Raw genomic sequence first — 13,932 nt, 5'->3', positions numbered from 1 at the left:
GGAGGTAACTAATTTTATTCGCTTACTTTACATCAAATTGTGCAGATGGACTCAAACCTATGGCGTGGCGGTGTGGCTCAACGGGCTAAGCATTAGGAATACGCTCGCCACCGCACCTCTAATTACTCTGCGTGGGTTTGCAGGTTCGAATCCCATGCAGGGATGGTTATGTGCGAGAAGATTGCTGGACTCTTCGCCATCGTTGGGTGGTTCACGTAACAGCTGGTCGGTTACGGCTTCCTCCACCACCAAGTCCATGCTTCCGAAAACAAACAATATAACTAATCCCATACCCGACTTGGAATGGTAACCGGACGAGAGGCTGTGGTTTGCCATATGGATAAGCCGTCTTATCAGCTTTCCTCTCCCCCGGGATAAATATGTAAATCCTATATTAAATTGGCTAACACAGAAAGTCCCCGAACTCGTAATAGAAATAAAATAAGAAAAATTGGAATAAATTTATGGCCTGACCCTAACCTGGTGCACACACTACGGGAGTACGTACTCACAATTGGACCCCATACCACTCATAGTGTAATAAATTGGTTACTAAGACTGGTTTTATACATTTGAAGTAAAAAAATAGCCGTCCCCCATATTGAAACAATTTCAGCATGATAATCAATTTTGCAAGATCACACATTCTTTATATCAAATTGGTTTGAAAAACACATTAATGCATATCAAATTATTTATAAAGTTGAAACTTATAAAAAAATATTTTACTGGAATGATAACTCAGTGGTATTTCTGCGTCAGATCTTTTAATAGTTTGTAAATACAGTATTGGCTTGGTCGCATAAATTATTATAAAAATATTACCACATTCGTTTATATTATTATTAAATTTGTTTTATATATAAATATACTTGAGCACATAGCCAAATTAATTTTGATGTGCAAGAGAATACAAAGTCACAAATTTCCAAAAATAATTTTGCTGGAACTCTTGTATATTGTCAGATGCTTTATATTAGGTACTTCCGAAGTATGTGAACCAAGATGGCGGACACCGGAACATAGTTGTGTACCAAGGTCATAATTTTCCTTATTTTAGTATTACAAGTTCGGGGACTAGCCAAGTGACTCCCGTAGTAATTGTACCTGAAATTATGGCCTAACCCTAACCTGGTACACATACTACGTTCTGGTGTCGGCCATCTTGGTCCACATACTTCGGTAGTACCTTATATTATACAGAACTTGGTTTGGTTGCATGATTATAAAAATACTATTGGATATTGATATATACATACAGCGGTGGTTGACAATTAGAAGCTCAGAATTGTATAGATCTATTTACAGCAGAAGCGGGGAACCCTATGGAATAAATATACAATATATCATAAAAGTAATATATTAAAATGCATAAGAAACAACATTGAAACTTAGATTAATAATATATTTAGTTGTGGATAGCAATTAGGACCCATGGTAAAAATATTTATACAGATAATCTATTCAGCGTAATTCATGAGCTCAATAACACAGGTTTGGGTTGGACATTTTTTAAATCAAACCATACTTGATTAATTAATTTTTGTTAAAGTACGAACCAATGGGCATTCGGGTATAACCTGTCACAAATTGTCAAAACACTTTTCAGACATCTTGACTAACTTAAATATGCCAGTTTATTTAACATATTATAATTAATAAAAAAAATTAATGCGAATACATAGCGTTTTGCTGATTGATTCCACCAAATTAAATATATTGGCAATACAATCATCCTATTAGCGTTGTGTTTGGACTCGACTATGTTGGGATGTCTGATTAAATAACCCAAGTTCAATCATATGCCCGCTACCTCACCCGGAGTGTTGTAGACTGTGGAAAAAACAGGAATATTTAGAGAATTATAAAAAAAATGCCTCAAAAATATTAAATTATATGATAGCAGTCACTGATATTTAACAATATGTGAGGAGCAACTATTTATTTGAAAGGTTCAATTTTTTTTCTTTTTGCCTACTCAATCTTATAGACCATGTGAGAGGTGGAATTTAAACCTGCAATGTGTAATCAACGATGCCAGCGCAGTGCAGCGCAGTCTTAAGCTCCAGCCGCCTAGGGCATTTTACTTATTTGTCAATTTGCCTTACACAAATGGCACAAAATACAATTCTGAATATAAAATGTTGTTATGATATTTAGTTTTATTGGTTCTTTATTTGTAATATTTGATCAAGAACATAATTTGCACAATGGCTGCAATGGTAATATTGTTTTGGCATTTGATGTAGATTTAATGAAGCAAGTTCAGTATCCTATGCAGGGAACAGTACAATCAGTGTTGTAGGAAATCTTTCTGGATCTCGTCATCTTCGAATCCGTAGGAAGGGAATCTGAGAAGTGGAAGGAAATTTTTACTGGAAGGAAAAGTGAAAATATAATTTTGATAAGAGGCGATAAGATAAAACTAGAATTTTATTAATCTATTCTCTAACTATAATACGGCAGCTTATTCAGACATAATCTGTTGAAGTCATGTTTTCGTTATATTTATTTATCTATCCAAGCTTGATATTTCCTACAAGCTACAGAACTAATTTTTTTCACTGGTAAAATTGCAGTATCTATGAAAAATATTAGTCATTTACATATCATTGGATGCTTGCACAGAGCCTTGTATGTAACGTGGAATAAAGAAAACATTTATTCCTATATTATTCAAATCACCATATCTTACACACTGTTTTGTCATCACTTCAATAGTGAATTGTCAAGGAAACTAACAGGAAATCAAAAGAACTGGGTGGATGTAAAAGTGGGACCTTGAACCGATATTGTCAATAAAAACTGCCCAGCAGATAGAGTGTCTCATTGAAGATTGCGCTTTTGAATTTGCATTTTAAAAGCTTCAAAACCATGTTATTGTGACATCATATGTGACAGTAGAGCCCTCTATGATGTATTTAGGGCTGGGCTTTTCAAATCGAATTATTAGAATCTGAGAAAATTTTATGTAAACAGCAATCCTTGTCTACCTTCGATACCAATGCCAAGTTCATTACTCAATTCAATTTTTAGTGATGATTATCTAACTTGTTATTTCAGAAATTTAAGACTATTCATATGTGTGCATGTTGGGAAAAGTGTGCAAAGCAATATTTTGCCAGAGAGTCAAAATGATTGCAATTATCTCACCCATATTGATGAATCATACTCATATCCTTTCGCCTCTAATGCTCTTTGCAGTTTCCTTATATGGTTTGGATCTGGATATCCATTGCTGAAAAAATGAATTCATGAACTCTCATTGAACATGTACATAGAAAAAGAATGGAAGTTTGGTAAATGATGGATCCTGACTTCAGAGTATTGCAGCTTGCACCTAGGGAGTTGAAGAAAAAACTCTTGGTTGACAAACATTTAGGCGCTCCGGAAGTATTCGTACCAAGATGACGCACCACCTGAAAACTAACCTGGTACACGATACTATGTCAGGTCGTGCACCATTTTGGTATGAATACTCCAAGAGCACCAACATTTAAATTTATCATAAGCGACCAATTTAGTTTCTGTTAAAAAGTCTGAAATTGCAACTTCTTAACAGGAACAAATTATGACTCTGACTTCCAAATAAATGTCAAAGTTCAACCTTTCTTGGGTTTTGTTCAGAATGAATTATAAGAAAACCATTGGTACTGAGAACCACAACCATAGTGCAGAAGCCCAAAATACAACATTTTAGAATCATAATTTATATTTCTGATCTATTTAATAAATACGAGTTGTGGTCATCATGGTTACGCGAATATGTCCGGAATTTTAGACCAGACCCTGGCAGTTAAAAAACATTAAGTCACTCTGAATTAAATAAATCGTTTTCATATAAGAATGAGCTTAGTTTTCCTTTGAGCAAGGTTGGTAAAATCCAAATAAATAAATCTGAATAATTTTTAAGAAAAATATTTTATCCAATATGTCTTTATGCTTTGAAAATAAATCCCATGGTCATTATAAGCAATAACTTAAATACCAGGGGTTGTGAATCCCACTTTCTATTATTTCCCATAAATGACGATTTAGATAGCAAAATAAGGAGTTTGAAAGAATTTTGATTTGTTTTATTCCTTCCTATTTCCTAACATTTTAGGAAGTAAATACCCATCAAACATGAAACACACAAAGTACTCACTTCTTAGGTCCTCCAGTTTTATTAGTCTTATGAGGAAACTCATCGTTCCAAACAATTTTTCCTCTTCTGTCACCAACTTCCTGAATCTTAAAAATCAATCCTGCATTGAATGCTTGATAGAGTAAGTTGAGACATTTCCCTCCATCATCATTCCATGGCAAATATTCAGTGAATTCTTGAGCTTCATATGAAACCCCCTGAAGAAACAAACAAAACTAATCATCTCTCATACCTGAGGGTTTGTTAAACTGATATAAATATCAGAATATCTATGAAAGTTTAGCAGAAGTTAAAAATTTTCCGACAAAATACTTGGTGTTTCTAATATATTAATTCAACTTGACAACCCAACAACTTAATTAAACATTGAAATCAGAAATTATAAGTAAGCCCGCTAAATATTTAGCTTATCATGATTTTACTGCACCATTGAATCAAATTCTGAATTAAACATAGAAGAACTAAATTCTATGAACAAATTGAATTTAAATAAACCACGAGTTTAATATTACTCAAGTTTCAACAAGCATGATCTATATATGGCTATGTTATGATTTTACTGCACAAATGGCTTCTATATTCAAACTTTTTCTTAATAACAAACCTTTCAAAGCTTCGCTTTCCATTAGAACTGAATTAAATCAGCATACCAGTTTAAATTAATTATAGATGGACAAAGCATGAACCCGAGTCAACCCATATAAGCATTATACAAAATACTGCCTGATTCTGTATATTTCTATGAGAAGCAATATCTCATGTGAGTGAATGCAAACATTTAGCAATACTTCTTTCAAGCTTCTGGGCTGTGCAATGGCCTAACGCAGTGGTTACCAAAGGGTGTACAGCGGTGCACTAGTGTTACGCAACAATAAAGATGGACACTGCTTGCTGCAATTTTCCAAGCTGCAGTTTATTTATCTGTTGAGTTTGTTTAGAGTTTCAAAATAAAATCAGGCAGAGAAAAGTTGACATTAGGCGTATATGTTTACAAACATATTAAGTATCACAATATTGAATTTTATTCAAATTTTTTTCATTAGTGCGCCGTTAGCAGTTTTTCCCTAATAATTTAGCGCAGCACAAACAAAAAGTTTGAAACAGTTGGCCTAATGGTTGAAGTGTTTGATTGTACTAAGCTGACATCACATATTGAACATCTCGGTTCAAATCCATGCCAACCACCTCACCCAGGTTGAAATAAATTGGATAGGAAATGCAGAACCAGAAAATTCGAAATATTAATATCTCCTTAAATATCATTAGATATCAGTGTCTGATAGCTTAAATTTCATTAAATATAAGATATGACAGAATTAACATATTTATCCTGGGGAGAAAAAATCCGATAAGACGACTTAATTAATCAAGTGGCGAACCACAGCCTCTCATCCGGTTACCAGTCTATAACACGTAAGTGATTGTTTAGCCAGTTATTCGTTTTCGGAAGCATGGACTTGATGGTGGAGGAGGCTGTAACAGACCAGTGGTCACGTGAACCACTCTACTAAATATTTGTGGCTGCTTGAATAGGGCCTTGTTCCAAGCAAAAGACATGAATAACCATCGCATAAAAAAGTAACATGACAGTACTATTATAAAGAATGTCTTTGCCATTATATCAAAATCACCATATTTGAAGCATTAATGAAATCAAAGGGTATGACAGAAAATTTTCTATTTTCCATCCACGTTTTTTGTTCACATCGTGTTGTATTTAGTAAATTTTGACATATATAATGATTTTGCTTCTTGATTGACAATAAGATATATATTTGTGACCCCTCAATGAATCAAGAAATGAAATTCAAGAAATTCACAATAACAATAATTGTACCAAAGAATTCTAGGCAAACTATCATAGTCATAGTCAAGTTTATTTTTTCCATCCAGTAAAAAAAGTTAACATGCAAAATTAAGACGAATAAATATCAGGTTATGGGCATTCCTAAATATTACTTTTACCAAATTGTAATTTTCTATTTATTGCACTGGTATTTAATTCAGAAAAGAAATTTAAATCAATCGATGTTCGAATATGCTGATGTGCAATGGGGATTGATATTAAGAACATGAACCTTCTTGAATAAGAATCTTGATTCCAATAAATCTATAATTTATTTTTCAACCGACAATTAAATTTGTTTCATAACTCACCATCAGACTTCCAGCAGGAAATGAGTAGGTGATGACATGAGTCCCATATCCTTCATATCCTGGTAGTGATTCTCGCAAGACACTCCTTCTTATCCCCCCACCAGGTGGTTGTTGGTTGATGATTCTTAGGCCAGAAGTAGTTTGACTTGAAGACTGAGATTCAGCACCTGGATAAAAATAAAATCAAAACTTGTAGCAAAAATAATGTCTGTTCCTGTTCAAGCAAAAATACTTGTGATTGAGGGTTCAAAGATATTTAAAAGGTGCCATGATATATAAAATAATTATAAAATAAATAAATGAAAATTATGGTACCTAGATGTAATTAAGCTATTGTGTGGTTATTTGGGTTTTTGGGCAATACCATGGTCTAGTGTAGAGTTTCCCAAACCAGGAGTCGCGACCCCAAATGAGGTCGGAGTGATAAGTAGGTAGGATCGCAAACAGGTCATGGGGTCGGCGGGGTCGTTGAGGTATGGTAGAGGATGTACAAAACATCTAAGATTTGACAAACCATGTTAAATTTAGCAGTTTGTACCATGGCTTACAGTAAAACAGTCCCATAGGCTACGCTCTATGCTTATGCTATTAAAAAATGTAGGTGCTTATTGTGACATCACTGTTTGGTTTTAGCTTATTCTACTCAATACCACCACATGTGGCCCCCTTCCGGCGGCTTTTTGCACTCGTGGCCCCCCTGTTCGCCATTTTAAAAAAAACTAAACGTGTTGGATTGTATTATATTTTTACGATCTTTTATGGAATACGAAAGCAAACCACAGACAAGAAAGTGAAAGCTTTTTAGTATACAATCAATAGGAAGTCTTTTAAATATATAGCCAAACAAATGTCACTGTTAACATTGAACTCGGCAAATTGAACGAGAAGTGAATGAGATTTCTTACTAATTAGTGGGTAAGAATCTGATATGCTACTTCATAGCTGCTTTTAAGAGCGGGCTTTTCCTCTGATAAAACCGGACTTGGACAATGCCTTGTCAATTTAACTCGCTTGACATCCAAGAAACCAATATCAACCTCTTTCACCTGGGGTTGATTTTTGTCACGGTGGTTTTGGAGTTTAGATGGACGTAATGTTTCATTGCTAATTACGGTTCCATTACATTTGAACCTGTAAACATTTCCACCTGCATACTATTATTGCACCTATGGATATTTGAATCCATACTAACGCTAACCTATGGATTTTAGCATCCGGATGTAGACTGATCCTGCGGATATACGGATGCAAATGTATAGGTTCAAATGTACGTGGGTTCAAATGTGCTGTCACCCTAATTACACACTAGCAATGCAAGATTGCAAGCATTGCGCACATTTTCTCTCATCTCGATTTACTTTAGTCAAGCCAAATCCACAGTAACTGTCGTGCCATTTTCGTATTTTGGGCATTTGGAATTTACAAATGGATTTTGCGTCTATAATATGATAGCGACGGTTATCTGGCAGTCTAGTGAAATTGCCCGTTTACAGGTTAGACAGCCTACCGGCATTTATTTTGATTGGTAGATTCCAAGTTCCATTATGATCAAACAAATCACTCACAAGAAAGTGAATACACCCTGCAATCGCAAATACCGCATAAACGAAGAATTTTATTTTAAAAGGAAAGTATGCAAACGAAGTCGTTTTGTGGGCAATTTTTAGCCTTGTGTCGTGGCCCCCCTTGAGCTGATTCGTGGCCCCCTTGAGGGGCCATCAACCCCCGGTTGAGAACCACTGCTCTAACGTTTCATGAAAAATATATATATTGAAATGGGGTTGCACTGGACACTTGAAAGTTGTCTTTGGGGTCGTCCTGAAAAAAGTTTGGGAGCCCCTGGTCTAGTGGTTAACGCCCTAGACTTAACTGTAGGCTTTACAGATTACACATCTCAGGTTCAAACACTTTGTCTCATGTCAAATTGTGTAATAAAATGGGTAGGCAATGCCCTACAGGGAAAATCTTTTTTTAAATAAAGTGCCTTTTTACATATCAATGGCTGCAAAAGTATCCTTTCATGTAAAGAAATGTATCAAAAAAATTAGACAAAATATAATAAATGGAGTATTTGGCTGGATATTGAAAGCCTTTTTGTGGAGTGCATTAATAAACAGTGCAAATGCACTTGATTTAGAGCAATGATGGGCAAATTACGGCCTGTAGGCCGGATCCGGCCCGCAGAAGTGTTTACTCCGGCACAAATCAGCACAGCAGCTTCTACGTGGGCGTATCCAGGACTTTTAAAAAGGGGGGTTTCAAAAAATCGGGATCAAAAATTCCCATGCAACGACTCTAACACAAGTGCTGCGATTGCAACACTCTTTAAAATAGACTTTTTCAGTGGATTATGATTTTTCTGTTGCGCAAAATATTCAATCTGTGGCTGATACGGGCATTTAAAATATCTTGCCATATTATTTTGATTATGGTAATTGTGTCGACTAAGGTAAAATAAAAGCACTACTACTCCAAAATACTACGGTAATCTACGGACATGAAATATGCGATAAACTATTGACCGGATTATAAATTAATTGGATTCAAATTTTTGTGACCTTGGAATTTGTCACTATTCATTTGGCACTCATGATTGGCGGTGGCGAGCGTATTCCTAACGCTTAGCACGATGAGCCACACCGCCGCGCTAATAAAAACTATAGAGCAAAATCAATTGATTAATCAAACCAAAATGATCATATAAAGCAAACATCTTGGGTATTACCACAATATGTCAGGTATGATTTAAGCTAGGCTTTGGGGAAAATATAAAACCTAGACTTTATTAAATATTAATTTTATATAAAAGTCTTGCAATAAACTTTGTTTCTGACTGAGTTCAAAATTTGCTACTAAGGTGGAATATACTGTGTTCAACCAATTATCCAAATTCTTGATTGAAGAAATATTTGATATTTCGATATTAAATATTAAAAACGAAAGAATCTGTACCTGGATAAATAAAACCAAAACCTGTAGCATACAAAAAGTGTGTTCTTATTTAAGCAAAAATGCTTGTAATTGAGGGTTCAATGATATTTAAAGGTACCATGATATATAAAAAAAATTATAAATTAAAAGAATGAAAATTACAATATCTAGATGTAATTAGGCTATTGTCTTGTTATTTAATTTTTGAGCAATGCCATAGTCTAGTGCAGTGGTTCTTAAACTGAAGGGTGCAAGAAACTCTCAGGGGAGCGCGAGAGGTCACAAGCCCATTTGAAATCAGCAATAAGTCGCAATGCAATCAGTGTGGTCACTCGAAAGACATTCGTGCATGGTTGCAAACAATACCTTGTTTTTGTGGTTTAGCGTGATATTTGGCCATTTTCAGTCGTGTTCCAAAAATTAGTTGTAAGTAAGTAAATCAAATAACATGCAATATTAAAAAAATCAACAACAAACGCTGCGATAGACTCGCCTAAAATTAACTATTTAACACCTGTAAGCGGCACACAGTTAAATGTTTTGAATAAAAATAATAGTTTTGCTGATGTGAGGAAACACATTAAAGCGCATAAAACATATATTTATTGCGTTCAGTTTTAAATAAAATTCAGTTTGTATTTACGGAGTATCGCAAAATGACCAGAAAAGAAGAATATATGATGACGATCATCTCAAGTATGGCTTTATTCATACGACAGTGAACGATGAGGTTATACTCCAATGCGTTTTTATGCCTATACAAATTTGAGCAATTAAGTTATGAGACCAACTCGCTTACAGCGCCAACATTAAACAAAGTAACCTGCCCATTACAAAGGCATTTGACTTTTTTCAAAGCAAAAGGGGAGCGCAAAGTTTGTAAGATTTGGGGGTAGGGATGGGTAATATAGAATACCGGATCCGGCGGATCCGATGACAGGATTCGGTTTCAGTCTCTTCGGCGCCAATGCGCCATGCGTCAATTTTGTATTTCCTGTTTCTAATTTATTAATCAAAGAGGAGCGTTTTCTCTTGCGTGGAAATCTCTCTCGTTTAATTATACTTGCGTATCGTAAAGAACCCGCAAAATCGGTAAACACCAAATAACGGTAGTCTCACCCGGCGTATTCATAACCAGACGACGGCGATGTACACATCACGGCGAAAAGTCGTTATTGCACCATTTTTGCGTTTCCGCTTTACTATTTAGTTAGCGTAAACTAATAATTATTTGTGCCGACTCGTAACATTCCGATAAACTGACTGCAACGATCTTTACAGACGTGCCTTGGTTCAATTTACATTAAATGATTTTCGCGACCTGCGAGTTTCCCAAAAAGTGATGCATGTAAAGCTTGTAAACCAGAAGCAAGGTGTTAAATGTTACTTGCGATTAATTTAGATCAAATGTTATTTACGAATAATTTTATTATACCATTTTCCGAAATACAAAGTTATATCGCAAAACGCGAAACGCACATTTAAATTTCACTCTCAAAAGATTACATATTTTTCGGTCCGTTTTTATTGTTCAAGATAGACGCACGTTTGATTGAGTGTCTGTAGTATTTAAGTCGCCGACAAATTAAAAAAAAGTTGCCGCATCTGGTGAAAATAGTGACGTATTGAGTTTGAGTAGGGCCAAGTCTGGGTAGATAATGATATGTAACGATAATCATAGAAAATGAATTTTTTTTTAAATGTTATTACCTAATACCTAAGTACGAAATCGAGTTTACGGGAACTTGGTTTTACTTGGCTTGCTCGCACAGAATAAAAAGTAGATTTCAATTGATAGTGGTTAAATTTAATATTTTACAATGGCCGCATAGGTTGCAGTGGCCACACGCTGGTCGTGCATCAAATTAATTCTCAGCAGGTCAGTTCTAGTTTGCTCGGCAGACTAACATTAATAATATTAAAAATGATTTAATGTCGTTCATATCTATTTTTGTATTTAACAGCTTACAATTAAAGTGAGTAAAGCGTGTCTTAATTTAGCATATCAGTATTCAGGGATTACATACATTTGGAACAATTGAAGGCAAAATATATTGTAATATTCCTAAATTTTATTGCCCTGGAATATGCCTGTTTAGTATCAAATAAAATCCAATGTCCAGGACATTTCCAAATAAATAATACATTTATAGTACCGATAATACATTTACAATCCAGCAATGTGGAAATTCCCACTATTTGAATAAGTATGAAAATAGAATAGGATTCGATATTCTGGATTCGATTTAACTATTCTAGAATACGTACGTTCTAGAATATGCTAGAATAGTGAATTATTCTATATTGCCCATCCCTATTTGGGGGCGCGGCTCAAAAAGTTTTCAACCATTGGTCTAGTGGTTAAAGAGCTAGATTTAACTGTAGGATGACATGACAGATTACACATCACAGGTTCAAACCCTGTGTCATGTCAAAGTGTGTAAAAGATTGGGTAGGCAATGCCTTACGAGGGAAAATCTGGTTCTTTAAAATAAAGTGCCGTTTTACATAACAAAACATATCAGTGGCTGCAAGTATATGACCTTGTTTGTAAATTAATGTTTTATAAAAATATTTAATGTGTCAAATGTGTGAGGTTATGAAGTAAAAAAACACTACTGACATGGGTAACTTCAAATGTGCCAGGTCATGTGTTTATCCAATACCAAAGGCCTGGGTCAAAGACATACTAAAAATATTACAGAATTTACTTATTTCAAATTATTTTATAGAATTTATAATGTATTCATACATGCGACTGACTATTGCACCTCTTAATGCACTTTAATACAAAAAGTTTTTCAATATTTCCATATTTTTCGATTAATTAACCACTGTTGCGTATACTCTGGGCCAATTGTTAGCCAAATGAGAGTTTTATGAAAGATATTCCAGATTCACATTGTAAGACCGCTGTTTCATAAAAAATGACAGGGAAAGTACGTCATCTTTGTTTTTCAGTATTTATAGTATAATAAACCTTTATGATAAATCTTTATTTTTATTACCATTAGCTGGTCTGGAACTGGCAGTGCCATAACCAGATGCCCCTCCAATGACAGAAGATCCTTCCTCATCATCCTTTGAAACCGGTAGAGTCAAAGGTTGCTCGGCCTTCGGCTTTTCTTCAGCTTTTAAAGATGCTCGTGAAAATATTTCATCGATAAGCAAATCATTGCATTCATCTGATTTTTTCACTAAGGGTTCAATTCGAACCGTCTCTTTTAGGAATTCGAGAGATAAATCTCCAAGTTTCAGCAAGCTAAATAGATCTTGGAGGATTTTTCTTCTGTTTTTGACATCATGTTTCACCCATTTCATCATCCCCTCATATTTGATAGCCTCAGAAGAATACTTTGTTTCTGAAGATTTGAAAAGTCTCAGTATGTCATCCTTGCTGATATCAAGAAATTCCTTTTTCTTGCTAATTTGTTCAAAATTTGTCTCCAAGAATAGAATAATGGAATCTTTTACTGTCGTTTGTTTAGGAGTTTGATTGGTTTCCGAGAGATTCTTCAAGATAAAGCAGTTGTCAATATCAAGGTTTGTCTCAAGTTTTTTGACATCAGAAAACAATGCAGTGATTACGGATTTCTCAGCTGTTTTATTGTTCTTAACAATGGGTTCTTTGAGGACAGTTTCCAGAAGAAATTTGAAGGGAAATTGCTCAATCTTAAAGAGTTCAGAAACATCTATTTTATCTTTTCCTTTTGCCCATGTTACCACAGCTTTCCATAATGTTGGGTAAGTCTGGTCACATATGTAAAGCAAGAGATCTGATTTGGTGATGAATGGAAACATCTCGGAAGAAATAACAGATTCGAAATTATCAATCACAACCTGTACGGCTTGTTGTTTTATATCACGACGATCATACATTTGGGCCAAGTTGATTACAGAGAGACAATTTATCGGAGAAATGTTAATTTCCAAGAATTGAAAACAAAGATTTGTTAATTCCACCATTCGTAAAAGATTGGAAGCATGCAGGATATGCTGAATATTTTCTATTCTCAAATCTGCCTTTCCTTTATACATGAACTCTACGCATTGTGCGATCCCATCCTGATCGACATCCTTCATATTAACTTGACCATCATGAACTTCCTTCAAGTTGCTTGAAAACATGGATTCAAAGTATTCTGAAGAGGCTGCCAAGACAGTACGATGCACTCGGAATGATTTTTCACCAACGTTGATGTTGAAATCGCAAAGAAACCCTTTCTCTTTGAACCTGTCATATGATGTCATGAGACGATCTGACTGTTTTGCTCTAGCCTGGTTAATTACTTTTGAATTCATCTTCATACACTAACAGGCTCTTACAATTTAAGCGTTAAACTAAGATCTGAAAATATTAGTTTGTTTTTTTATAAAGGATAAAATGCACAAAAAACGTTTATCTATTAGAAGTTAGCTTCTTCAACTTTACTAGTTCAGCTCACAAACAACAAAAATTATTGTGGTAATGGGTTAATAAAAAGTAAAACAACAAGGGGTTTTAAAGCAGTTTATGTCGCATTATTCCAACATAATAAAACATGTCAAAAATTTGAAAAGACCAGACTATTATAAACTATTTTAGGAGTTTCAAGTTTAACAAACCTCATTGATTTATATAGCATTCCAAGTGATTGGTGAAGTTTTTTTTTAAGGTAATTCATGTGATTTTCCATAAGTTTTTCATCCAAGACAAT

At 34.7% G+C, this 13,932-nt stretch overlaps 1 protein-coding gene across 1 annotated transcript; it reads right to left on the bottom strand.

Moving 5' to 3' along the window:
- Nucleotides 1-3,144: 3,144 nt before the first annotated feature.
- LOC120332741 (uncharacterized) lies at nucleotides 3,145-13,582 on the bottom strand. The gene is made up of 4 exons (XM_078112665.1): nucleotides 12,244-13,582; nucleotides 6,305-6,471; nucleotides 4,148-4,344; nucleotides 3,145-3,238 (listed from the first exon to the last, which is right to left on the bottom strand). Exons 1-4 carry the CDS (start codon nucleotides 13,541-13,543, stop codon nucleotides 3,145-3,147), a joined length of 1,758 nt encoding a protein of 585 aa, XP_077968791.1. The 5' UTR covers nucleotides 13,544-13,582.
- Between the last annotated feature and the right edge of the window lie 350 nt (nucleotides 13,583-13,932).

The sequence above is a fragment of the Styela clava genome, chromosome 5 (assembly GCF_964204865.1).
Source record: "Styela clava chromosome 5, kaStyClav1.hap1.2, whole genome shotgun sequence".
NCBI classification, from domain to species: domain Eukaryota; kingdom Metazoa; phylum Chordata; class Ascidiacea; order Stolidobranchia; family Styelidae; genus Styela; species Styela clava.
Note: the sequence above shows the minus strand (reverse complement) of the source record. Positions and strands in the feature narration are given on the sequence as shown.